Source organism: Pleurodeles waltl, chromosome 1_2, assembly GCF_031143425.1.
Source record: "Pleurodeles waltl isolate 20211129_DDA chromosome 1_2, aPleWal1.hap1.20221129, whole genome shotgun sequence".
In the NCBI taxonomy this organism is placed as follows: Eukaryota; Metazoa; Chordata; class Amphibia; order Caudata; family Salamandridae; genus Pleurodeles; species Pleurodeles waltl.
In genome coordinates this window covers 1,341,741,450-1,341,768,192 of record NC_090437.1, presented here as the reverse complement: position 1 = coordinate 1,341,768,192, position 26,743 = coordinate 1,341,741,450, and the positions used below count along the sequence as shown (strand labels likewise).

Sequence of the window (26,743 nt, the reverse complement as noted above, 5' to 3'; positions counted from 1 at the left end):
AAGCTGCAACTTTGTTTCCAGCCGCTTTAAAGAACCCTGCAAGCTCCCCGCAAGAAGCGTGAGACTTGCAACACTGCACCCGGCGACCCCGACTCGGCTGGTGGCGATCCAACACCTCAGGAGGGACCCCAGGACTACTCTGATACTGTGAGTACCAAAACCTGTCCCCCCTGAGCCCCCACAGCGCCGCCTGCAGAGGGAATCCCGAGGCTTCCCCTGACCGCGACTCTTTGAACCTAAAGTCCCGACGCCTGGGAGAGACCCTGCACCCGCAGCCCCCAGGACCTGAAGGACCGGACTTTCACTGGAGAAGTGACCCCCAGGAGTCCCTCTCCCTTGCCCAAGTGGAGGTTTCCCCGAGGAACCCCCCCCTTGCCTGCCTGCAGCGCTGAAGAGATCCCGAGATCCCTCATAGACTAACATTGCGAACCCGACGCTTGTTCCTACACTGCACCCGGCCGCCCCGCGCCGCTGAGGGTGAAATTTCTGTGTGGGCTTGTGTCCCCCCCGGTGCCCTACAAAACCTCCCTGGTCTGCCCTCCGAAGACGCGGGTACTTACCTGCAAGCAGACCGGAACCGGGGCACCCCCTTCTCTCCATTCTAGCCTATGTGTTTTGGGGCACCACTTTGAACTCTGTACCTGACCGGCCCTGAGCTGCTGGTGTGGTGACTTTGGGGTTGCTCTGAACCCCCAACGGTGGGCTACCTTGGACCAAGAACTAAGCCCTGTAAGTGTCTTACTTACCTGGTTAACCTAACAAAAACTTACCTCCCCCAGGAACTGTGAAAATTGCACTAAGTGTCCACTTTTGAAATAGCTATTTGTCAATAACTTGAAAAGTATACATGCAATTTTGATGATTTGAAGTTCCTAAAGTACTTACCTGCAATACCTTTCGAATGAGATATTACATGTAGAATTTGAACCTGTGGTTCTTAAAATAAACTAAGAAAAGATATTTTTCTATACAAAAACCTATTGGCTGGATTTGTCTCTGAGTGTGTGTAGCTCATTTATTGTCTATGTGTATGTACACCAAATGCTTAACACTACTCCTTGGATAAGCCTACTGCTCGACCACACTACCACAAAATAGAGCATTAGTATTATCTCTTTTACCACTATTTTACCTCTAAGGGGAACCCTTGGACTCTGTGCATGCTATTCCTTACTTTGAAATAGCACATACAGAGCCAACTTCCTACATTGGTGGATCAGCGGTGGGGTACAAGACTTTGCATTTGCTGGACTACTCAGCCAATACCTGATCACACGACAAATTCCAAAATTGTCATTAGAAATTGATTTTTGCAATTTGAAAAGTTTTCTAAATTCTTAAAAGACCTGCTAGGGCCTTGTGTTAGATCCTGTTTAGCATTTCTTTTAGAGTTTAAAAGTTTGTAAAAGTTTGAATTAGATTCTAGAACCAGTTGTAGATTCTTAAAAAGTATTCCAACTTTTAGAAGCAAAATGTCTAGCACAGATGTGACTGTGGTGGAACTCGACACCACACCTTACCTCCATCTTAAGATGAGGGAGCTAAGGTCACTCTGTAAAATAAAGAAAATAACAATGGGCCCCAAACCTACCAAAATACAGCTCCAGGAGCTTTTGGCAGAGTTTGAAAAGGCCAACCCCTCTGAGGGTGGCAACTCAGAGGAAGAGGATAGTGACTTGGAAGAAAATTCCCCCCTACCAGTCCTATCTAGGGAGAACAGGGTCCCTCAAACCCTGACTCCAAAAATAATAGTCAGAGATGCTGGTTCCCTCACAGGAGAGACCAACACCTCTGAAATCACTGAGGATAACTCCAGTGAAGATGACCCCCTGTTAGCCAGGATGGTCAAAAGATTGGCTTTGGAAAAGCAGCTCCTAGCCATAGAAAGGGAAAGAAAAGAGATGGGCCTAGGTCCCATCGATGGTGGCAGCAACTTAAATAGGGTCAGAGATTCTCCTGACATACTAAAAATCCCCAAAGGGATTGTAACAAAATATGAAGATGGTGATGACATCACCAAATGGTTCACAGCTTTTGAGAGGGCTTGTGTAACCAGAAAAGTAAACAGATCTCACTGGGGTGCTCTCCTTTGGGAAATGTTCACTGGAAAGTGTAGGGATAGACTCCTCACACTCTCTGGAAAAGATGCAGAATCTTATGACCTCATGAAGGGTACCCTGATTGAGGGCTTTGGATTCTCCACTGAGGAGTATAGAATTAGATTCAGGAGGGCTCAAAAATCCTCGAGCCAGACCTGGGTTGATTTTGTAGACTACTCAGTAAAAACGCTAGATGGTTGGTTAACTGGAAATGAAGTGTGTGACTATGTTGGGCTTTATAATTTGTTTATGAAAGAACACATTTTAAGTAACTGCTTCAATGAAAAGTTGCATCAGTATCTGGTAGACCTAGGTCCAATTTCTCCCCAAGAATTGGGAAAGAAGGCAGACCACTGGGTCAAGACTAGGGTAACCAAAACTTCCACTGGGGGTGACCAAAAGAAAGGGGTTACAAAAACTCCCCAGGAGAAAGTGGGTGACACTAGAAACAAAGAAAAAGAGTCCTCTGTAGGCCCCCAAAAACCAGAACAGGTGGGTGGGCCCCAAGACACAACCCAAAACAAAGGTGGGTACCAGGGTAAGAACTGGGATGCCACTAAGGCATGGTGCCACAACTGTAAACAGTCTGGGCACCACACCAAGGACACTTCTTGTCCCAAAAACAAACCCCAGAACAAAATTCCAGGGGTAACCAGTGTAGCCATGGGAGATGACTCCTCAGATGAGGAGGTCTTCCTAGCCTTCAACTGGAAACAGGGCCCAACAGGTGAGTTGGAGATTCCAGAGGGAAGTAGACACTTCCACCACCTACTGGTGAATGGAATCCCAACCACTGCCCTGAGAGACACTTGTGCCAGTCACACTATTGTGCATGACAGGCTGGTGCTCTCAAACCAGTACATCCCAGGTGAGACTGCCAGGGTAAGAGTTAGCCTAGACAGGGTCACTAAGAGGCCTGTGGCTTTAGTGCCCATAGAAGTGGGTGGCACTCTTAGCTGGAGAAGGGTAGTAGTCAGTACAGACCTCCCCCTTGATTGTCTCCTTGGAAATGACTACCCAGAGGTTAGTCAGAGCCCAAGAGAGGAACTGGTCCAGTGCCAGTCCTCTCCCAAGGATTCTGGAAGTCCTGCCTCTGCAGTAAATGCAAGCAGGCCCCAGAAGAAGAAGAAAAGAAAACAGAGTAGGAAGGGTGGACAACCTTTAGCCAAGGTTACAGCAAGCCAAGGAGATTCTGCTCCAGTAGGGGAGAACTCCAAAAATGGCCCTGATAAAGTCCAACCTGACCCACAAGAAGTCCTGGCTAGTCAGGCAACTGTTAAACCTGAGTGGGTGGCTCCTCAGCTAACAGAAGAAAGAGTGGAAGAAGGGTGTTTACTACAAGATGTCTAATACAGCAGACAGGCAACCTGAACCCAAAGAGGCCTGTAACTTAGCCCCTTCCCTTTTAGGTGAAGAGCTAAAGGTGTGGTTCTGGGCACTGACAGCTGTCAGTGGCCTCTGCTGGGTGTTAGCCTTTATGGCTGCACTATCCTTAGCATGGTGGTCTGACCCCATGCCAAATAGCAAGTTAGGCCCCCTGACCCTATTAGTCATGGTGGGGTTACTCCAGCTCTGGGTAACCTCTCTGGGTAAGCTAGGGGTAACCCTGGCCAAGATAAGGTTAGCAGAGGTGGATACCTCTAAGACCAAAATAGAAAGAATGGGTGGAGACATTGAAGAGGCAGACAAGAGGCAATTCAGACTAGGTCCTATCACTGTGGAAGTAGGTCAGTTCCCCAAAGGGAATGACCTGAACAGAAGGATGTAAGGCAGAGTAGGCCCTGCAACTAACCAGCCTATTTCTCCTACTCTTCCTCGCCTGACAGACTAGGAAGACTCTCCCAGCTTGGGCTGAGTCTCCTGGCCTGTGGGCTGGGGGGGGCTTGTGTAAAGAAATGGCTCCCTGTTGCAGTTACCCCCCACTTTTTGCCTGATACTGATGCTGACTTGACTGAGAAGAGTGCTGGGACCCTGCTAACCAGGCCCCAGCACCAGTGTTCCTTCACCTAAAATGTACCATTGTATCCACAATTGGCACACCCTGGCATTCAGATAAGTCCCTTGTAACTGGTACTTCTAGTACCAAGGGCCCTGATGCCAAGGAAGGTCTCTAAGGGCTGCAGCATGTCTTATGCCACCCTAGAGACCCCTCACTCAGCACAGACACACTGCTTACAAGCCTGTGTGTGCTAGTGAGAACAAAACGAGTAAGTCGACATGGCACTCCCCTCAGGGTGCCATGCCAGCCTCTCACTGCCTATGCAGTATAGGTAAGACACCCCTCTAGCAGGCCTTACAGCCCTAAGGCAGGGTGCACTATACCATAGGTGAGGGTACCAGTGCATGAGCACTGTGCCCCTACAGTGTCTAAACAAAACCTTAGACATTGTGAGTGCAGGGTAGCCATAAGAGTATATGGTCTGGGAGTCTGTTTTACACGAACTCCACAGCACCATAATGGCTACACTGAAAACTGGGAAGTTTGGTATCAAACTTCTCAGCACAATAAATGCACACTGATGCCAGTGTACATTTTATTGCAAAACACACCCCAGAGGGCACCTTAGAGGTGCCCCCTGAAACTTAACCGACTGTCTGTGTAGGCTGACTAGTTCCAGCAGCCTGCCACACCAGAGACATGTTGCTGGCCCCATGGGGAGAGTGCCTTTGTCACTCTGAGGCCAGTAACAAAGCCTGCACTGGGTGGAGATGCTAACACCTCCCCCAGGCAGGAGCTGTAACACCTGGCGGTGAGCCTCAAAGGCTCACCCCTTTGTCACAGCCCAGCAGGGCACTCCAGCTTAGTGGAGTTGCCCGCCCCCTCCGGCCACGGCCCCCACTTTTGGCGGCAAGGCTGGAGGGAACAAAGAAAGCAACAAGGAGGAGTCAATGGCCAGTCAGGACAGCCCCTAAGGTGTCCTGAGCTGAGGTGACTCTGACTTTTAGAAATCCTCCATCTTGCAGATGGAGGATTCCCCCAATAGGGTTAGGATTGTGACCCCCTCCCCTTGGGAGGAGGCACAAAGAGGGTGTACCCACCCTCAGGGCTAGTAGCCATTGGCTACTAACCCCCCAGACCTAAACACGCCCTTAAATTTAGTATTTAAGGGCTACCCTGAACCCTAGAAAATTAGATTCCTGCAACTACAAGAAGAAGGACTGCCCAGCTGAAAACCCCTGCAGCGGAAGACCAGAAGACGACAACTGCCTTGGCTCCAGAAACTCACCGGCCTGTCTCCTGCCTTCCAAAGATCCTGCTCCAGCGACGCCTTCCAAAGGGACCAGCGACCTCGACATCCTCTGAGGACTGCCCCTGCTTCGAAAAGACAAGAAACTCCCGAGGACAGCGGACCTGCTCCAAGAAAAGCTGCAACTTTGTTTCCAGCCGCTTTAAAGAACCCTGCAAGCTCCCCGCAAGAAGCGTGAGACTTGCAACACTGCACCCGGCGACCCCGACTCGGCTGGTGGCGATCCAACACCTCAGGAGGGACCCCAGGACTACTCTGATACTGTGAGTACCAAAACCTGTCCCCCCTGAGCCCCCACAGCGCCGCCTGCAGAGGGAATCCCGAGGCTTCCCCTGACCGCGACTCTTTGAACCTAAAGTCCCGACGCCTGGGAGAGACCCTGCACCCGCAGCCCCCAGGACCTGAAGGACCGGACTTTCACTGGAGAAGTGACCCCCAGGAGTCCCTCTCCCTTGCCCAAGTGGAGGTTTCCCCGAGGAACCCCCCCCCTTGCCTGCCTGCAGCGCTGAAGAGATCCCGAGATCCCTCATAGACTAACATTGCGAACCCGACGCTTGTTCCTACACTGCACCCGGCCGCCCCCGCGCCGCTGAGGGTGAAATTTCTGTGTGGGCTTGTGTCCCCCCCGGTGCCCTACAAAACCCCCCTGGTCTGCCCTCCGAAGACGCGGGTACTTACCTGCAAGCAGACCGGAACCGGGGCACCCCCTTCTCTCCATTCTAGCCTATGTGTTTTGGGGCACCACTTTGAACTCTGTACCTGACCGGCCCTGAGCTGCTGGTGTGGTGACTTTGGGGTTGCTCTGAACCCCCAACGGTGGGCTACCTTGGACCAAGAACTAAGCCCTGTAAGTGTCTTACTTACCTGGTTAACCTAACAAAAACTTACCTCCCCCAGGAACTGTGAAAATTGCACTAAGTGTCCACTTTTGAAATAGCTATTTGTCAATAACTTGAAAAGTATACATGCAATTTTGATGATTTGAAGTTCCTAAAGTACTTACCTGCAATACCTTTCGAATGAGATATTACATGTAGAATTTGAACCTGTGGTTCTTAAAATAAACTAAGAAAAGATATTTTTCTATACAAAAACCTATTGGCTGGATTTGTCTCTGAGTGTGTGTACCTCATTTATTGTCTATGTGTATGTACAACAAATGCTTAACACTACTCCTTGGATAAGCCTACTGCTCGACCACACTACCACAAAATAGAGCATTAGTATTATCTCTTTTACCACTATTTTACCTCTAAGGGGAACCCTTGGACTCTGTGCATGCTATTCCTTACTTTGAAATAGCACATACAGAGCCAACTTCCTACAATAGGTCAACCACTGACCAACAGATTGATTATCAAAATGGTGTCAATAGACTCTGCCACATTCCCTGAGGAAAGCCGGTAAGAGAAGAGAGCGAGGCCTCACAAGCTGTCCTTCCGCTCACTCGTACGCTCCAACCAACATCTCTCCTCCACCACTTCTAGTTTGTACCCGATGCTGAAATGCTACTGGATTTAACTTAAAAACCATCAAAACCAGCAAAAATACATTTTCTCATAAACTGATCCTCGTTATAAACCGAAGGAAAGGATAAAGAGGTCCCCCGAAGCGTCACAAAACGTGGTCAGAAGAAGAATCTAAGGCCGGCAGCTAAAAAGCCACTGTTAAAATGCAATACACGGCTTGGAACTAGAACGCGGGTCTTAAAGACTCCAAGGCCAAAAATGTTGTTGGATGAACAGCCAAGACTATACTTATGTATTTACTTAGAATGTTGAAAATTCAACAACATTGTACAGTTATAACAGACAAAAATTCCAGAGCAGTAAATGGTTATCCACATTTTTTTAAACAAAAAACATTAATTTGAGCCTAAAAGTAATTTGTTTATATGTTACATACAGCCATTGATGAGTTTTTTTCCACACAATTCCAATAATGCCTTGTTTAACGCCTTGTGGATGAGAACTCCACCAAGTAGGCTACATCTCCCTCTAGCCCTTAACAACTGTGACCCATGCACGTATCACAACTTTGCAATCATCTTTCATCATATGTTCACAGCAAAGAAAAGTGCTGAGGTTTCAAACCTGGCTGCAAAGACAAAAGCATCTACATTCCTCATGTAATTCTAGCACACATGTCAAACTACTGTGCCACCCTCGCAGCACACAACAGACAACTAGCCCGAAAAATGCTGCTCTTTGCACTGTACAGTTCCGGACCATCTAAAAGAGGCAATAACCCACTACTAAAAAACAATAAAAAGAAACAAAAAAACTCAGCCTACCCTCATTCTCACTTTCCTGGGTATAGAAGCATGGAGACAAAACAACTTTAGGAGTAGGTTGAACTCAACCATATCCTCCACGACCATCAGTCTGGACTCTGGACGATGAACTGAAACCGGCTTGACCAATACAAGGGAAGATATACTCTTTGTGGATTACAAAATGTATACTCCATGATCTTCCACAGCCTACGACGCGGTCTACCACAGAATCCTACGGAAAAAGCTTGTGCACTTGGACAACATATCTGGAGTTACCCTGCATTGGGTCCAATCTATTCTTACCAAATCATCTATTCTTCTGAATCACGGGTAAGAAGTCAGAATAGGGTCATATGAATTATCCGTAAACCGTGGCAAGCAGCATCCATGAAGCATCGGGCCTCTTGTTCCTTCTATTAGGTGACAGCAAGCTCAGCTTTTTCAGGTAGACAAGGGGATCATCAAAATGTACATTGATGACACAAAAAAACATTCCTCTTGGAGAGCGGCCCAGAGAATCCAACCAACATCTCATGCCTGAAACACACTTGTGTCCCATTGGATGAATGAAAGAATCCTGAATTTCAGTTTTACCAAAATGGATTTCTTAGTAATCAGAACAATGATCTTGATCCTCCACCCTTCCAGTGTCCGTTATGGCTTCCACCACCTCTCTCCCCACCGGAACCACCATAAAGCATGCAACCGGGGCCGTCGGTAATGCCGCTTTTTCAACGCAAGTCAACACTGCGGTAGAGGACTCATGCACTTTTCTGTTGGTCGAAAAATGGGGCCCTTCTCCACAGCAGCCACAGAGATGGGATGGCAAAGAACCCTTATTCTGGCATGGATTTATTACGGATTCATCCTCAAGTCTGGTTTGTCTTGCAAAGTGACTCCATTTTGGGCGATCACCCTCTGTTTTTTAACTTTTTGTTTTTTGAGACCTACCTCCTGGTAATGTGGAACTTTAACAATGGGACCCTGCTATCCAGGGCTCAATGTAGAAGCTGAAACTACTAAAATGTGTTGAAAGTAGCTTAAACGTGATTGGCACATTGAACTTTCCTGTAAGGCCACAGTACACAGTGCAGAAACAAACCCCTTGTGTGGGATGGTAAATGGCGCACCTATTGTGCGATCCACTACAGGGACAATGAAAGCATGGCACTAGGCCTGCCTTGTGTTGTCTGACAGCAGCAGCGTGAACCCTGCTGTGCATACCTGTGAAAACCACCCTTTTGACAGCAGGAAAACCCAATTTAAAAAATGAAGTCACCCCTATTCACAACTTACTGCCCACAAGGTAGGGCTCATAGTATTTAAGAGTGGAACAAGTGTGAAATACAAAACTGTATCTGGTCATGCTGCAGCTGGCACATAGGCAATGTCAACGTTTAGATTAGACACCTCAATGTATAGGTTCTCACCTGTCCCAGCTACGGACTTTCCTTACCAAGATTTTTTTTTTTACTTAATAAAAATTATAAAGCCGAAGTCAGATTTTTGTTAAATATATTGAAAATGTAAATATACTGAAAATGTACGCTTGAAGCTGCTGGAGGCTAAACTGCATTAGCTCTCCAGCAACTAGCCAGCCTGTTCTTGGCAGCAATTAGATGTGAAAACTGCTCCCAGAGCAGAAACAATGCCTGGGAGTGGTGTGGTGTTTTCTTCCCCTGGCAGGACGACCAGTTGGGGTGGGCCCATGAACTTAATTAACTTCAATTGTGCCTGTACTGTTACAAGCAAATGTTAGGTAACACTTGGAAAGTCCAAAATCTTGTCCTTGTGGTCAGGCTGGCACCAAACTTAATGGAAGGAAAGCTACCCCCCAGAACCAGTTTTGAGTGACCACAGTAGAGGTGTCTACTCATTACCTGGCCAGGCCTTTGGGTGGCCACACAGGCACTGCCTAAGGAAACAAAACGTTTACCCATCTTGAATTTTGAAGTAAGGGGCACTGTGGGACTTTTTGTAGTAAGGCAAGATCTGATAAAAAAAGTAGGTAGGGGGCGGTCCCCAGGAAAATTTACCCCAATGGTTAAGGAGTGTCTAGGAGTCAACCCCATCCACTAGCGGGTGCCAAGTATAAATATGGCTCCTTCAAAGAACACTTTCTGGCTCTGTGGATGATCAGAAAATTACTGGACCTGCTATCCGTGACTAAAGAGGAGTCCTGAAGGACTAGAGATGTTCCCTTGTACCAGGACAAATTAGTGGAATCCAAGACCTCCTGCATGGCTACAGAGACATAACAAGAAGCAAGAGGACTTATCCTAGAGGTGCACAGCTGACCAGGCACATGTGGTCCTGGAATGTTTTTGTATGGCCCTCTGACACCTTGAAAGTCTCTAAGTGGTCTCCCCCGAGGGCCTCAAAACTCTAATTCTTGGGGGCACCAGAATAAAAGTTGGGGGACTCTGAAACACATTTCCTCCAGAGCATCAGGGTGACAAAGAGGAAACAGTATCCAACCAGCATTTCCATTGCATCAAATTGTATTTCACCTTCACCCAAGTCAAGATTTCAAGGAGCTCAATTCTGTGCTGGGACTCTAAACATTATCAGCAATCAATCTCCAAACTTCAGAGGGACAAACCTGCTTTAAGTATTTGGTTTCTGGTTCCAGAGCAGTGGCTACAATTTCAGCAGTGGCCCACGTCAGGAGGACTTTACTCCTCAAAAAATCAAAGTTCTTTTCTGTGTTTAAACTTTTTGTGCTTCCAGACTTTTACTGGGATAAATCTGCTTGTTGTGTCCAACGAGGGCTCCTCTGCGGTTGGTCTCAAATCACACCTAGTCATCATTAGCACTTTGTGTTTTAGACGCTGTTTTTTCACTTAAATATTTAAAAATTCATCTCTCTGTTTCCCCTTACTAGATTTTTGTCATTTTGGTCAAATTTTACTCATAAAATATATTTTTGTCCTGATTTTAAACATTTTTGTGGAATTTATTGTGCTTTTAGTGACTTTTTCTACTGCGTATAAACTGCTTAAAAGCTTTCCACAATGAGTTTGATTTAAACCGGACTGCCTTGTGTCACGTTACCAGGGATTGGGGACAGGTTTATTTAATTTAATTTGTGTGACATTTAGTGGGTGGTGGCCTTATCCTTGGAGGTGGAAACTTGTGTATCCCAAATAATAATACACTTTCCTACGTCCACAAAATAACTACCTGCCGACCACCCCAGGGGTGAAGAATCAGGCCGTCACACTCTGACTTAACCTTAATAAGCGGCGGCACATCAAATCCACCCATGAATACTCCACTAGCCCCACGTCAACACCAGGATTATACAAAAGGCCCTGTGCTTCCATCTCTAAAGCAGACTGGGGTAAAGGATGTGGTCACCTGCAGAAGACCTCTTGTGCTGACTAGATCTTCCAGTTATTTTTCAAGGGGATAAAACACAAGGCAGATCACTAGATGTGACCGTAGCTAAACGTAGAACGAGCGTGAGATCTGAATTAAACTACACAACTCGGGAAATGCCTTAAAACAACTATTCATACTTAGCGAAATGCCATTCAGCACAAGGACTGCAAGTGGTGAACTTCAGTCACAGTTACTCGCCTGGACTGTAATGTCTCCTTTCTACCATCGGCTGCATTCACTTTACTACTTCTCTCAAACACTGACGTAGCCAGAGGAGCCCGACAGACTAACTCTGAGATTTCATACTGCATCACATTGGTCCTTCCTTCCACAATGGATTGATAGGCACCTTCTATTTATTACCTATTTTTAACCTCGTGCCCGAGAAAAAACAGTCCATACAAACTGGGCCCTCACAAAGAACCCCAAAAGACAGAGCTGGATACAAACATTTCGGACACAGAGTGGAACTCAACAGTACCTGCACGTAGAGAAGGTTCAGCTGCACAGGGTCCCGGGAATCAACATTCTGATCAGAGTAGAAAAACTTCCGTCGAAGCAGCAGCGTTTCATTCTCATCGACACCTTGCTCGCGCAATGTGCGTCCGTGATCCAACCAATTCACTGTAACAACGCAGAAACATGCATGAAGGTGGGAGACACAAAGCATTCACCCATAACTAAAGGTCACAGAGAGGACACACAACTTCATTAGGTTTAAACTTGACTGAGAAAGAGAGAGGAGGACAGACAGAGAAGGAAGTAATTACAGCTGAACTTTGTAACTACTGCATAAAAGACGGTCTCTGCTGGCCCTTCAAAATGGGCTGAGACAGCCACTCCACACACCGAGATGTCTATCACCTGAAGATTTAGAGGCTGAACTTACACTACAGCAAATACATTTACAATATTACTATCAATAAGAAAGCAGCTTACACCGGCATGGAAACCAGAAGGGATAGTCAACTCATTTAATGCAAAGGCTTCAGATGAAAATAACAGCCTTGAAATCAATGCTCATCACCCAGTCAGTTCTCTCAAACACCATCAAGAGTTCATGGAACAGTCACACTATAGAGACTCCAGCAAGGTCAGGCTGGTGGAACGTGGTTACGAGGTGCAGGAGCGGTGCCCTCCATGCAAACGCAAGCAGGATAAGATGCAGAACAACACTCACACTCATCGTCTGTGTGCAGCTTCTGTTTCAACTTCTCCATCTTCTTCTCGTCCCTCATTAACGTCTTGTCCCTTTTTAAAGTCCCGGTCACTTCTTCCTTCTTCTCCTCGAGGACCTCGCGAACCAGTGAGTATTCATCATAGTTTGTAATACCTGCAAAGAAAGAGTTCGAGGAGCTGACAAGTGGCAAATTACAGAAAGGTAAATAATGCAGCAACAAAGGCAATTAAAGGACTCGTTAAGTACAATTAGTGACTGCAGAACAAACATCACTATATCCCAGACATATCAACATCAAACACACACGTACCATCACCACACTACAGAGGCATAAAAGCGTCACCACTGGCCATTCTGTGTCCCAGCAACATGTGCCACCTGCCCAACTCTACAAACCAACCAGCAGTCAGGACAATACTGCCTCCTCTGTAGCGCTTTAGTGACCACTTCATGTTCGTAGCTCTAAGAAGGGCTTGTTGTATCGAACACGTAACAAGCAGGTAACAGCAGCTATTATTCCCAGCAAGACCTTAATAACTGAGACAACTACATCATCTCTGATCACTCTTCCTAGTCACACTTCTTACAATATGAGTGTGAGTCTATGTCCCTGAAAAGTGCAACAACAACAGATCGTTTCATTTAAAAAAACACACAGATAGCCGCCTCCCACTAAGCCTATATACTTAGAGCAGACCCTTCGCCAGATGTTCCTGTTCTTTTTGCAGGGAGCAGAATTAGAATTCCTGGCCACAGCTGGATGAAGACGTCTACAACTCCCATGTCTAGCTAGGCCCATTCTCTTTATTTTTTTCCTTTTTTTAATTAAAGTAACACCTTAGCATGTGTTGAACATGGGCTACACTGTTGCAGGCTTCTTTCTTGGTCTGTCAGAGGGTTACAGATGTCCTGTGTATTTTCAATGTCACCTGGAACCCACGATCCATCCGTCAGGAGTCCTTACAGTACTGCACAATACAGATGTGCAGGCAGACCCCAGTTAGGGGCTTCATTTTAAAAGGTTCATACATGCACGAGGCATAATCATGGACAGCTGGCCAGTTCAAATTATCTCCCAACTGAGCAAAACCCTTCACGCACAGGCCCATCATGTCCGAACCATCATGAGACTGATCAGATTTTACCTGTGGGAAGCCACAAGACAATTCCCTTCCAAGGGTAGATGTAAACAAGGCTGTGCTCCAGACTTTAGACTTACAGTGCCACCACAGCCAGTGCAAACATAGCCTGGGAGGAAAGAATAGCAGTCAGATTCACAATCAAGGGTGCACATTGGGTGAAGTCTCGACCACAGAAGCTCAACTCTGATTTATGACTTATAGTCTCAAAACAGGAGGAACTTTGGAGGCCTTGCCTTAGTGTTGGAGTCACAAAGCACAGGTCTGAAAGACAATGTAGAAGATCTTATGCCACCCTGGGTACCCCTAACTCAGCACATACACACTGCCTCACAGCTTGTGTGTGCTGGCGGGGAGAAAATGACTAAGTCGACATGGCACTCCCCTCAGAGTGCCATGCCAACCTCACACTGCCTGTGGCATAGGTAAGTCACCCCTCTAGCAGGCCTTACAGCCCTAAGGCAGGGTGCACTATACCACAGGTGAGGGCATAGGTGCATGAGCACTATGCCCCTACAGTGTCTAAGCAAAACCTTAGACATTGTAAGTGCAGGGAAGCCAAAAGAGTATATGGTCTGGGAGTTTGTCAAACACGAACTCCACAGCACCATAATGGCTACACTGAAAACTGGGAAGTTTGGTATCAAACTTCTCAGCACAATAAATGCACACTGATGCCAGTGAACAATTCATTGTAAAATACACCCAGAGGGCATCTTAGAGATGCCACCTGAAAACATACCCGACTTCCAGTGTAGGCTGACCAGTTCCTCCCAGCCTGCCACACACCAGACATGTTGATGGCCACATGGGGAGAGTGCCATTGTCACTCTGTGGCCAGGAACAAAGCCTGTACTGGGTGGAGGTGCTTCTCACCTCCCCCTGCAGGAACTGTAACACCTGGAGGTGAGCCTCAAAGGCTCACCCCTTTTGTTACAGCACCCCAGGGCATCCTAGCTAGTGGAATTGCCCGTCCCTCCGGCCACTGCCCCCACTTTTGGTGGCAAGACTGGAGGAGATAATGAGGAAAACAAGGAGGAGTCACCCACCAGTCAGGACAGCCCCTAAGGTGTCCTGAGCTGAGGTGACCCCTGCCTTGTGAAATCCTCCATCTTGAGTTTGGAGGATTCCCCCAATAGGATTAGGGATGTGCCCCACTCCCCACAGGGAGGAGGCACAAAGAGGGTGTAGCCACCCTCAAGGACAGTAGCCAGTGGCTACTGCCCTCCCAGACCTAAACACACCCCTAAATTCAGTATTTAGGGGCACCCCAGAACCTAGGAAACTAGGTTCCTGCAACCTTAACAAGAAGAAGGACTGCTGACCTGAAGCCCTGCAGAGAAGACGGAGACAACAACTGCTTTGGCCTCAGCCCTACCGGCCTGTCTCCCAACTTCGAAGAAAACTGCAACAGCGACGCATCCAACAGGGACCAGCGACCTATGAAGCCTCAGAGGACTGCCCTGCACCCAAGGACCAAGAAACTCCTGTGAACAGCGTCTCTGTTCAAAAACCTGCAACTTCTTTGCAACAAAGAAGCAACTTTAAAGACTTCACATTTCCTGCCGGAAGCGTGAGACTTTCCACTCTGCACCCAACGCCCCCGGCTCGACCTGCAGAAAACCAACACCTCAGGGAGGACTCCCCGGCAACTGCGAGCCCGTGAGTAACCAGAGACGACCCCCATGAGCCCCCACAGCGACGCCTGCAGAGAGAATCCAGAGGCTCCCCCTGACTGCGACTGCCTGTAACAAGGGACCCGACGCCTGGAACCAACACTGCACCCGCAGGACCTGAAGGTACTGAACTCCAGTGCAGGAGCGACCCCCAGGCGACCCTCTGCCTAGCCCAGGTGGTGGTTGCCCCAAGGAGCCCCCCTGTGCCTGCCTGCATCGTTGAAGTGACCCCCGGGTCCCTCCATTACTTCCTATCTAAAACCCGACACCTGTTTGCACACTGCACCCAGCCGCCCCTATGCCGCTGAGGGTGTACTTTCTGTGCCTTCTTGTGTGTCCCCCCCGGTGCCCCACAAAACCCCCCTGGTCTGCCCAGCCCCACCCCTCCGAAGACGTGGGTGCTTACCTGCTGGCAGACTGGAACAGGGGCACCCCTGTTCTCCATTAAAGCCTATGTGTTTTGGGCACCTCTTTGACCTCTGCACCTGACCGGCCCTGAGCTGCTGGTGTGGTAACTTTGGGGTTGCCTTGAACCCCCAATGGTGGGCTACCTTGGACCCAACTTTGAGACTTGTAAGTGTTTTACTTACCTTCAAAACTAACCTTCACTTACCTCCCCCAGGAACTGTTGATTTTTGCACTGTGTCCACTTTGAAAATAGCTTATTGCCATTTTTACAAAGACTGTATGTGATATTGTTTTTATTCAAAGTTCCTAAAGTATCTAAGTGAAGTACCTTACATTTAAAGTATTACTTGTAAATCTTGAACCTGTGGTTCTTAAAATAAACAAAGAAAATATATTTTTCAATATAAAAACCTATTAACCTGGAGTTGAGTCGGAGTTCCTCATTTATTGCATGTGTGTGTACAACAAATGCTTAACACTACCCTCTGATAAGCCTACTGCTCGACCACACTACCACAAAATAGAGCATTAGAATTATCTCTTTTTGCCACTATCTTACCTCTAAGGGGAACCCTTGGACTCTGTGCACGCTATTTCTTACTTTGAAATAGTATATACAGAGCCAGCTTCCTACACTTATGCTTAAAACCACACAGACTTTTGGCAGTGCAATAGAGAGAAAGGTAGAAAAGTCTATAAACTCCAAAGATGTTTGTGTGAAGGAATTCGTTCTGCTTTCAGCAGACCAGTAAAGAGTCCCAAGTTCATGAAAAACAACAACTGACAGTTTAACACATGCATACTTCATTAACAATTGGCCCAATGATGTTTCAATCATGCTTTTCACTCAGCAATAAACTGCAAAACAACTTACACACACACAAACACACACACTAAGCTACACATTCAAAAAGTTAAAACCCAGAAATGCATGCAACTCTGGGGCATCTATTGAAGTGGCACACTCACGTGAACGTACCATGAGGACAAGGCTCCACCGAAGAGGTCAGTACATGCACCCACACTCCAAAGGATCGTAGAATGAGTGACCTAAATTTGGGTGACTACTGGCTACCACCGGCTTTACCTAAACCTCAATGCAAGTGTCTGGTAATCAACTATTCGATCCTAGTTTACTCACATTCAACTGTTTTGTAACGTCTGAGTATTTTTTTAATTTCCCAAAGAAAGCACAACTTCAAGTTATAGAGAATACAGTTCAATCCCTCTGAAGAGGTGCGCTGAGTAGGCTTACACACAAGACTACTCTATTCTCTGCCTTCAATGCCCAAAGATGCATCAAAATGGCACTCATTATGCAGCCTGAAAGCTCTGTAGGGCCACTGGTCGAGGAACATTCCACGCCTTCAGCCTCCCAGTTTGAAAGGAAGCCTACTTACAAGACTGACAGCCCCCATCGTACATTTGCAGCATGGATTTCTGTCCAAACACAGGCTCATATTCAATCCAGGAGAAGGTTTCATTCGCCGGCATCTACAAAACAGTCTTGATGCAAACACCATTATGCTTGCTGCACCAGGACGTTTGACAATCGCAGCCCTGCCGTCTCCCATCAATATGCTGCTATTTAGCACAATATTCTCCACCACAGCTACAAGGGGGGAGGGGGGATCCAATCCACCCCTTGTTTTCCTTCCTAATTTTCCATGAACAACCCATCACACTTCACGCGCTGAGCTATACTTCTCACAGATGGTCATGCTAGGCTCCATTGGTATCAGTATGTCAGAGCTCTCATCAAACCTTGCAGAGATACTTATGTTAGCCTCTACCTGCATCAACAGGTCGACACACTTGACCACTGTTCCACAGCAGGCCAAGCTAAGCTAGAATGAATGCCATCTGTGTGCCAGTAACCTTACCTAACCTGCCAGAGATGCTCATGTGACCCCTTCCTTAGCATCACTATGACTGGATGTGGGTGAGCCACTGTAAGGTCCAGGCTGAAGCCTGCCTCTAGCTCAGTTCCAAGCCATTTCGGAACCTCAAACCCGCAATGAGCCGAGCTTTCGTTTGGCCACCCTCACTTGACTCTCATGCAAAAAGAGGTGAAAACAAACCATTAGCGTTCGAGGTAAAAAAAAGTAGACACAACTACATATACCGGCGGATTTGGGCAAAGTAAAACCAGAAACCCTGCATTAATTCTGGTTTTCCCGCTTAATCAAAGTGTGTGAACTTTGTCACATTTTATTTTAAAGATTCTCCATTTTCTTCACTCTCGCATTCGAATGAGCCTTCAAATACATTGTTTTAAGGAGTTTAGTGATGCCCTGTCTACACAAACCTCAGCAACATACAGGGTTCACGTGATAACTGTCTTGCGTCATAGTCAGGTAATGCCACAGTCACCAGGAAGGAGGCAGAGGCTCAAGAGTTGTAAGTTCTTTTTTAAAAAACTATCACTTAAGTACTTCTCAGTGCAGTGCTTTTTCAGGGTTTGGCTGGTGCACAGGCGGTAACAGCCAAGACAGACCCTTGGCTCGGCTAGGCCTCGTAACTTGTTGGTTCGCCCACCTCCAACTATGATCATGAACTTACCCACCTTAGCACCAGTGGTTAATGCTTTTCTTCTCTGGCCTCATCACACCCATGCACTGACCTAATCTGTGAGAGATGGTAACGCAAGCCTTGGCTGACATGAAGCCTGGATACCCTCACGTGTAACAAGAAGGGCTCTACAAATCTACTCATTGATTGATCAGTATGTCAGCACCCTGATCTATCCTCCCACAGATGGCCCTGCTGGCCTTCACTGGTTTCTGTGTGTCTACGCTCTTGCCCATCCTCCCACAGATGGCCATGCTGGCCTTCACTGGTTTCTGTGGGTCTACGCTCTTGCCCATCCTGCCACAGATGGCCATGCTGGCCTTCACTGGTTTCAGTGTGTCTACGCTCTTGCCCATCCTGCCACAGATGGCAATGCTGGCCTTCACTGGTTTCTGTGTGTCTACGCTCTTGCCCATCCTGCCACAGATGGCCTGCTGGCCTTCACTGGTTTCTGTGTGTCTACGCTCTTGCCCATCCTGCCACAGATGGCCATGCTGGCCTTCACTGGTTTCAGTGTGTCTACGCTCTTGCCCATCCTGCCACAGATGGCCATGCTGGCCTTCACTGGTTTCAGTGTGTCTACGCTCTTGCCCATCCTCCCACAGATGGCCATGCTGGCCTTCACTGGTTTCTGTGTGTCTACGCTCTTGCCCATCCTGCCACAGATGGCCATGCTGGCTTTCACTGGTTTCTGTGTGTCTACGCTCTTGCCCATCCTGCCACAGATGGCCCTGCTGGCCTTCACTGGTTTCTGTGTCTCTACGCTCTTGCCCATCCTGCCACAGATGGCCATGCTGGCCTTCACTGGTTTCAGTGTGTCTACGCTCTTGCCCATCCTGCCACAGATGGACCTGCTGGCCTTCACTGGTTTCAGTGTGTCTACGCTCTTGCCCATCCTGCCACAGATGGCCATGCTGGCCTTCACTGGTTTCTGTGTGTCTACGCTCTTGCTCATCCTGCCACAGATGGCCATGCTGTCCTTCACTGGTTTCTGTGTGTCTACGCTCTTGCCCATCCTGCCACAGATGGCCCTGCTGGCCTTCACTGGTTTCTGTGTGTCTACGCTCTTGCCCATCCTGCCACAGATGGCCATGCTGGCCTTCACTGGTTTCTGTGTGTCTACGCTCTTGCCCATCCTCCCACAGATGGCCCTGCTGGCCTTCACTGGTTTCTGTGTGTCTACGCTCTTGCCCATCCTGCCACAGATGGCCCTGCTGGCCTTCACTGGTTTCTGTGTGTCTACGCTCCTGCCCATCCTGCCACAGATGGCCCTGCTGGCCTTCACTGGTTTCTGTGTGTATACGCTCTTGCCCATCCTGCCACAGATGGCCATGCTGGCCTTCACTGGTTTCTGTGTGTCTACGCTCTTGCCCATCCTGCCACAGATGGCCATGGTGGCCTTCACTGGTTTCTGTGTGTCTACGCTCTTGCCCATCCTGCCATCTACGCTTTGGCCATGCTGGCCTTCACTGGTTTCTGTGTGTCTACGCTCTTGCCCATCCTGCAACAGATGGCCCTGCTGGCCTTCACTGGTTTCAGTGTGTCTACGCTCTTGCCCATCCTGCCATCTACGCTTTGGCCATGCTGGCCTTCACTGGTTTCAGTGTGTCTACGCTTTGGCCATGCTGGCCTTCACTGGTTTCTGTGTGTCTACGCTCTTGCCCATCCTGCCACAGATGGCCATGCTGGCCTTCACTAGTTTCTATGTGTCTATGCTCGCTATCCTGCTACAAATGGTCATTCAAGTCTTCAGTTACATAAATGTGTCTGTGCCCTTATCCTTTCCGTGGCCATGGTAGCCTTCAGTGGCATCAGAGCACCCACGTACTTACCTATCCTAGCACAGATGGTCATGAGTATGTCGCAAACTGTTTTGGAGTCGTCAACCATCACGGTTTTCACAGTACCGTCCAACATGCGGATTTTCAGTGGCCGTTGTTTCTTCTTGTACTCCAGGGTGTCCTATGAAGAGAAACGGTCAGTCGTGAGTGAGTAAAAATGCACATCTAACTTCTGAATACAAGTGAGGGATGAAGGCCCTAACCAAGGCGTGGAGAGCGCTGGTCTACAGAACTGGTTAAAGAGGATACAACAATACAATTTAAATAAAGAAAACAATGAAGAATGTCAGCCAACAATTACTTAAGCCAAGGTGATGCAAGTTTCATACGAACAACAGTAATCTATAGATTTTCTATGTATTCGAGATATTCTCACAAACTCCACATCCAAGAGTTTATCCAGGTGTCAAGCTCTACCCAGTGTTTGTTTCCAGTATTTCATGCATTTGGCACTGGGGTTTTGCTATTGTGGTGCAAGCTGTGATCTGGGGACTCTGCAAAAGTATCAGCTGTTCAGTGACATCAATCTTATTCGCCCAGCCAGACCCGCACAAAAGATGGAACTAGCTTGGGGTAAATACACAGATATCAAGAAAAGGCACTGCCAAAGACTGAAGGCACCCTCCGAGGAAAGGAGGCAAGAGGGCAGGGGGGAATCGGTGGGAAGATAACCGTATCCATAGCCAAAAACATTACTATGGCTAGGTCATTAGTTATAAAGGATACATCCTCATGTAAATACCTCAGCGAGAATATCTCCCAAAGCAGTACTCACAGTCCGATGACCGACTCGCTCTCAGCCACAAACCTGAGACAGTGGTGAAAGGCGAGTACATGAAGCATGGAGATCAAGATGCTTCTTTATACATTCAGATGTACGCAGTAAAACTGCAGAGCTCGCTGCCTTTCTTTAAGCAGAGAGGCTTTGTGAGCCTGTTTCCTACATTTTTCGATTCAGGAATTCTGTGCTTCCAGGTTTTAGCACTTCTGGAACCCAAGGGAACCCAAAATCTGGGAGCTGAGCACCAATTCTGAATTGGTTGGATCTCCCTACATAGATCACTGATCTCTTGCAGACAAGGACACAGAACCATTCCTCCACCTTCGAAAGAGTGCGGGCAGAAAAAAGGTGGGTAGAGAATTCTTTAAAAATAGAAAGGCTGTCGAACAGGAAGACTGTACAGTGTTTGCGTCACATGGACTTCACAACTTCTCCACTCTTCTTGCAAAGGGATGAGGACAAGAAAAGTTATCAGAAGAGAATGACCAAAGCGAGTTTCCATGAATGGGTTCGTATGGCCTTGCATCAAGAAGGGGAGGACAAGGAGGCGGCCCAACAAGGGTGCCATGAAAAGGCATCAATGGGGAAGAAATCTGTAGGTTCTCAAATCTGATCACAGTAGGTAACTGAAAAGGAAAATTCTGCACTAAAGTCAGAAGCAAGGGAAAAATCTCCCGTCCTCAGCGCCTACATCATCCACCTTCTTGTCCAAGGAAGGCACCAACCTATACTGAGGTACAACAGTGGTGTGGCCCGACGCACTCCAGCCCTCCACGTGATAGCCCTTTGTGAAATGCAGCTGCTTGTGATGGAGGCTCTGGGAACACACGTGTGAGGGTAGGGCCACCTACACCTCTTACCCAAATTAGGAGCAAAGCATGGAGTGTGTCCTCCCTGGCAGTTTTTGACTCAGGCATTTTAATTTAGTGGGTCCTGTGGGGGGGCCCCGAAACGGGCCGTTTTGTACTGACAAGGGACCTTCTGGCTACAGTCCTCACACGGCCGGATAAAAGATAAAACTCTTAGTGACTCTGATTTTGGGCTCCTCTAAATGAGTACGTGCGGCAAATCCACTCCATAAGGTATGCTAAAATATTTCATGGTGACTGATGAAACAAAACAAGGTCCTGAGAGCTACTGCTTACCCCAGATGGTTATTGGAGGTAAAAGCGACTAGAAACTGTGGCGACATTGGTGAAAAACTATACCAAGATTTGCCTGTTATTTTTCTGTTCATATCTAATTGAGATTATGGTTGAAGACTTGTACAGATGTTCTCACATACAGGCAAAGTCATTTTCCTTCCAGCGAGGGAGATACAACTTACAAAATTGAAGAGTTCACTTTGACAAATGCTTATGATAATTGCTCGACTTCGAAGCATCTCTTTCCACTGTCAATATTTACCAACACCATGCAATACTGGTAAAATAACAGTATACTCCAGAGCGCTCTACAGTATTAAAGCATGTCTGGTTGCTAGCATAGAGCACCTTCCTGTCTGCCTTCTGTTACCGCCTGACAGAATACTTGGATACTCCTCACCCTCCACCATTATACTTTGTAATGTGACTTTTCTCACTTTTTGCTTTTCACACCGGAAGTGGGTGACCTCCCCTCCCCACCTCCCACCCCTGTTTGCTTTTTCACACATGGTGTTTTACTTGGATTTGACACCTCTCACTGCATCCTGTTAAACAGAGGTATCTCTTTTTTTCTCCCACATAGCCTTGAGAAGGCCCTAGGCTTACAGGCCACGAGAGGGCGAAACACGTAACCTGTATGGATATTATGATGACATTCTGGAACATGACTTGTTTGGACAAAGAGATCACACCATAATAAACCTGACGTTTGGAGTACATAATACTCTGTTTGGCATTCAATAAATCGTACTTTCAGATATGAAAAAGAAAATGTATAAATAACAATTAACCACTCTATTTGTCAGCTATTTTGATTGTGTGGAGGACACACTCTGTCGTGTTTTGCTCCTATACTGCAGGTATAACTGCTGACAAACGCCTCACTGTGTTTTGTACACACTACTCATTTGTTTAATTATAACATATATTTGACACAATAATGAACAATCATACGTTTTGCATCCATAACAAAGCATTGAACTGTATCGGGTGACTGTAAGTATATGGCCTCTCTGCAAAAGCATGTACACACTTCAGAGAACAAGCTCTACCTCCCGGGACATGTAGTAAGGCAAGCTCTCACCCCTGGTTTATGTGATGGCCAGTTAAAAAAAAAAAAAACACACAAAAAACAAGCACTGTCAAAGGCAACAGGCCTGGTGTTGGCCATCAGCTTTTTGGACTTTGTCACTGTTTCTCTTTTGTTATCGTTTATGCAAAACGAAATGTTGTTGTGGAAAAGGCCGGGCTAAAAACAAAAATATTTTTTGGTTTCAAAAAGCGCGTATTGCCATAGTAGTGTTTGCACTAAAGGGAACCTCTCTGCTGGATGGACACCTCGTGCAAGGGAAGAACGCAGTCACTCAGTGCACCCAGCCAGAGACTGAAGTAGGCTGACCACAAGTGCTCTGCTGTACGCCCTAGAGGGCAGAGGAAACATCTGAATGACACAATCGTCCAAGAGGGTTGGCTGAAAGCCCCATCAAGTAAGCATAATATACAATTTCAGTAAAATCCAAGGTTCTTGGCTACCGATAGACCTAATGAATGGATGTAGCCAGTTTGAGTAGGACCTTCACGGACCCATCCTCCCACTTTCTGTAATATGAACCTAGAGGGCTTGTGGCTGGAGCTGCAAGAGCATCACCTGGTGTTACAATGGTGAATATCATCAAACAAATGCAGACCAGCTGCCACCCCACAGACACCCAGAGTGTGGAGTCCGTCGGAAAGAGTATCCCACAGAAAGATATTCTTCAGCTACAATGTTGTCACTATCCGCTCGGCCAGAACTGCAGAGCCAATACGGTAGGATCGAGGGGCCAAGTATGTGGACAGAGGCAGGCTGACCTATGACTTCCCATAAGTATCATTCAGCATCTTAGAGTGGCAGAGTAACAGATCAGGAACACGCTGCCTGGTCGTACTGAGAAAGTTTGACACTCGGTCTGAAGGGGCATTCAGGTATCAGCGCTTTCTAAAGGCTTCTAGATTTGGCATAAGTGGTCGCTGGAACCACGATCAATCAGGTGCAGGTATTTTAAAAGACGTCTGTTTCTACTTCAGTCTTTGCAAGCCTGCATCTGAGCCAAAGGAGAAGAGATCTTGGCAGGAACCAACCGATGGAAACAAGAACAGCGACTGCAGCAGTCTGTGCTGCCCCAAGCTTTTGTGTCAACTTAGTAGAAGGGGCCATGTGGAAGCACTAAAAAACAACAGACTATATACACAACATCCAACAACAGTGACTACCAAAGTCTCTACTACACACAAGGAACTCCCTACACACATTGTGGCTGGTTTTAAATTCCTTCCTTCAGCCAAAGCCTTATTTCCGCCTACTGTAGAACTTGGGGACTCCAGCTGTTCCATATTTGGGGATATTAGTCCATTTCCAGGGATGGGTTCTGGATCGGTCAGTGGGTATGGGGAGTGGTCTATGCACACAACTGGGGGAAAATCCTGGTGAACTCCAAGTGGATATCCAAATCTCCCTTGAGGCTGGCAGCAAGTCTCCTCACACGGGTGCCGGTAGGAATGCCTGTGGCCCTGGACAACTGTGGCTTTGTTGATTGTCGTCTCAGAGCCCAAACTGAAGGGACAGTAGTAACCCTCACTTAAAACAAGGTACAAATTGGCGTGCCCCTGAGCCAGTAAATCCTAAGTCTGCTGATGAACATTAAAGCCATTAAAGAAGAAACATGGTGTAGTTGACAGGAAAAGGAGCCAGGCCTCGCTTTCCAAACAACGCAGAGACTTCCATCCCAACTGTGCCCCATACTTGGTTTAGGTGCAGGTTACCAGTACCTGGGCAGTTTATGTTTCTAAGTCTTCATTTCTGCAGCTGCCGCAGTCACATGGGGCAGACTTCACCTATCTTTACAGACTACTGCAAAGTCTAAGACACATTACAGCCAAATGTAGGGGCATGCCAGATCTGAACCTTGAATAGATTCATGCTCCAAAAACATGGACTAACAAGACAGATTTTAATAAACTATATTGCATTTTCACCAGTTTCTTCAGTTATTCTAGTTTTTGAGATTCTCTTCAAGTCTCGTTGCCTTACTTAACTTATTGGAGAGAGACTGTGTAAAAGAAAGTCTTCAAAAAAAGACGAGACTTAAAGATTCTTTCCCTGCCCTGTTCCTATCACTTTCTTTGGACTACAACCAGCTTTGCAAAATACCGCCTGCTTACTACAATGTAGTTTGGTTTTACGTTAACAATTTGCAGTACATTGTAAGTCAATCTGTGTGGTGCAACACTTGTCAACACCATCCAACCTGCTCAGAGAGTCGGCTGCCGGGCAAAGGAGAATGCTTGAATTAAATGAAAATGTGCAAAACCCTCTGCTGCAAATTCAGCCTCTGCTCTGGACCAGACTGGGGTGGTGTGGTGAGCAAAACACAATGGATTAAACCCAGACCTTTGTGACGGGGGTGAATGTTTGACATTGTTCAGCATTCAGTCTATCATCTGTTCTTTTTCCTTTTGTCGTCCTGAGTGGGAAGCATATGCCCAGACGTGGGTCCCGGGCCCCCTGCATCACTGGATTCAAGCTAGCCTGGCTGATGAGGGGTAATGCCCTAAAACCGGTCCCAGAATGCTTATTTCCGATCCAGAGAGGACCCGGGGTGGCAGTTCGGGCTGGGCTGTTCCCATGAGGAGCAGGACAAGACTGATTTGTATATACCTGGGTCCAAACAATAGTTTAAAAACAGATCTGCGAATAGGGGTGAAAGTTTGATTTGGGACGCCTTCCGTCCATCATCTGTTCTTTTTGCTTATGGGGACCTAACTTCAGGCTGAATTGTCTCAGTCAGGACTGGCCCTCTGGGCACACGCAGGATCATCGCACATAACCAGAACTTGTTATATCAGCCCATTCTGCTCTATGGCCACTTGCAGAGCAGTTCTCACCAAACAAAAGTAAGGATTTAGTGTGTTCTGAAAATCTGGATGGAAAATCTGTTCAATCTTTTTCCAAAAGCACAAATTACGAATCTTTGTTAATGGTACAAACGTCAGTGCAGACCAAGCTTGGAAAACTAAACAAGAATTTGCAATGCAATGGGTCTCGCGTTTGCTCGAGTTAGAGCTATTAGCTTTTTAAACTCCTAACAGGACTTTTCTTGCCACATAAACTGAAAAGTAAAACAGTTTCACATAAGCGAGCCAACGGAAACCATGAATGCAAAGCAGACACACAAAAGGAAACAGAAGTTCACTTGCAGTGAAATTATTAGCAAAAGTTCAATTATCCATGTAACAAGGTCGATGTCATGCAAAGCGCTTGATTACTGCCCATCGAGATAGCGTTGCCTACGAAATAAAAAGTAGTCCACAAACCATATGGAAAACCTTGAGCTTTGTATGTTTTCAGAAGTTTACCAGTGCTGTGTAGGAGGGCTAAACACCGGGAAAGGCATGACACGTGCATGTCTTTCATTGATTAAATCAAGTGAATTATAAAAGGAAAGCCAGCGAACCAACCAAACTGATGGGCGTGGTTACAAGCCCATAGAGAGGTTAAAACAGGGGCCAGAGCGCTTTGTGCGCTCAACTCTAAAAATACCTGGTGCACACTAATGACAAATGCGTCCTACCATGGCTTGGAGTAAACAGATGCAAATCTCTTCCATTTGTAGACTATCTGGTTCTGGGGCACTTTGTCGTTAAGAACTCCAGCAAGAAAAAGCTGTATGGTAGTAGGACTTCTGGAAAATAGTTACACAATTTCCTGACTCTATATGTTAATAAAAATGCTTTTTCTCCTCTTAGAAAGAAGGTCAGTCTTACCTGTAGTAATCAGTACCTGATACAGGCAAAGAAAATACATGAGTGGCCTATGCCAGAGCAATATTAATTATTTCATGGTTCTGCATTCAAAAACCTGGTGATGCCCTTGGAGTCACAGGCAGAATCCTGTAAAAATCTAGGCTGTGTGTCTATGCAGTGCTCCAGCAGAAATTTGGTGACAATGTTCTCATTC

General features: G+C 47.0%; 1 protein-coding gene across 3 annotated transcripts in view; it reads right to left on the bottom strand.

The window, feature by feature from the left end:
• TLN1 (talin 1) overlaps positions 1-26,743 on the bottom strand; it is a 687,540-nt gene that overhangs the window by 502,443 nt on the left and 158,354 nt on the right. For all 3 annotated transcript variants that reach the window (XM_069205713.1, XM_069205712.1, XM_069205714.1), the window contains exons 5-7: positions 19,813-19,942; positions 12,187-12,339; positions 11,488-11,630 (exon numbers count right to left, since the gene is read on the bottom strand). In XM_069205713.1, the coding sequence (XP_069061814.1) occupies positions 11,488-11,630; positions 12,187-12,339; positions 19,813-19,942 (426 nt within the window). The remainder of the gene's footprint in view (positions 1-11,487; positions 11,631-12,186; positions 12,340-19,812; positions 19,943-26,743) is intronic.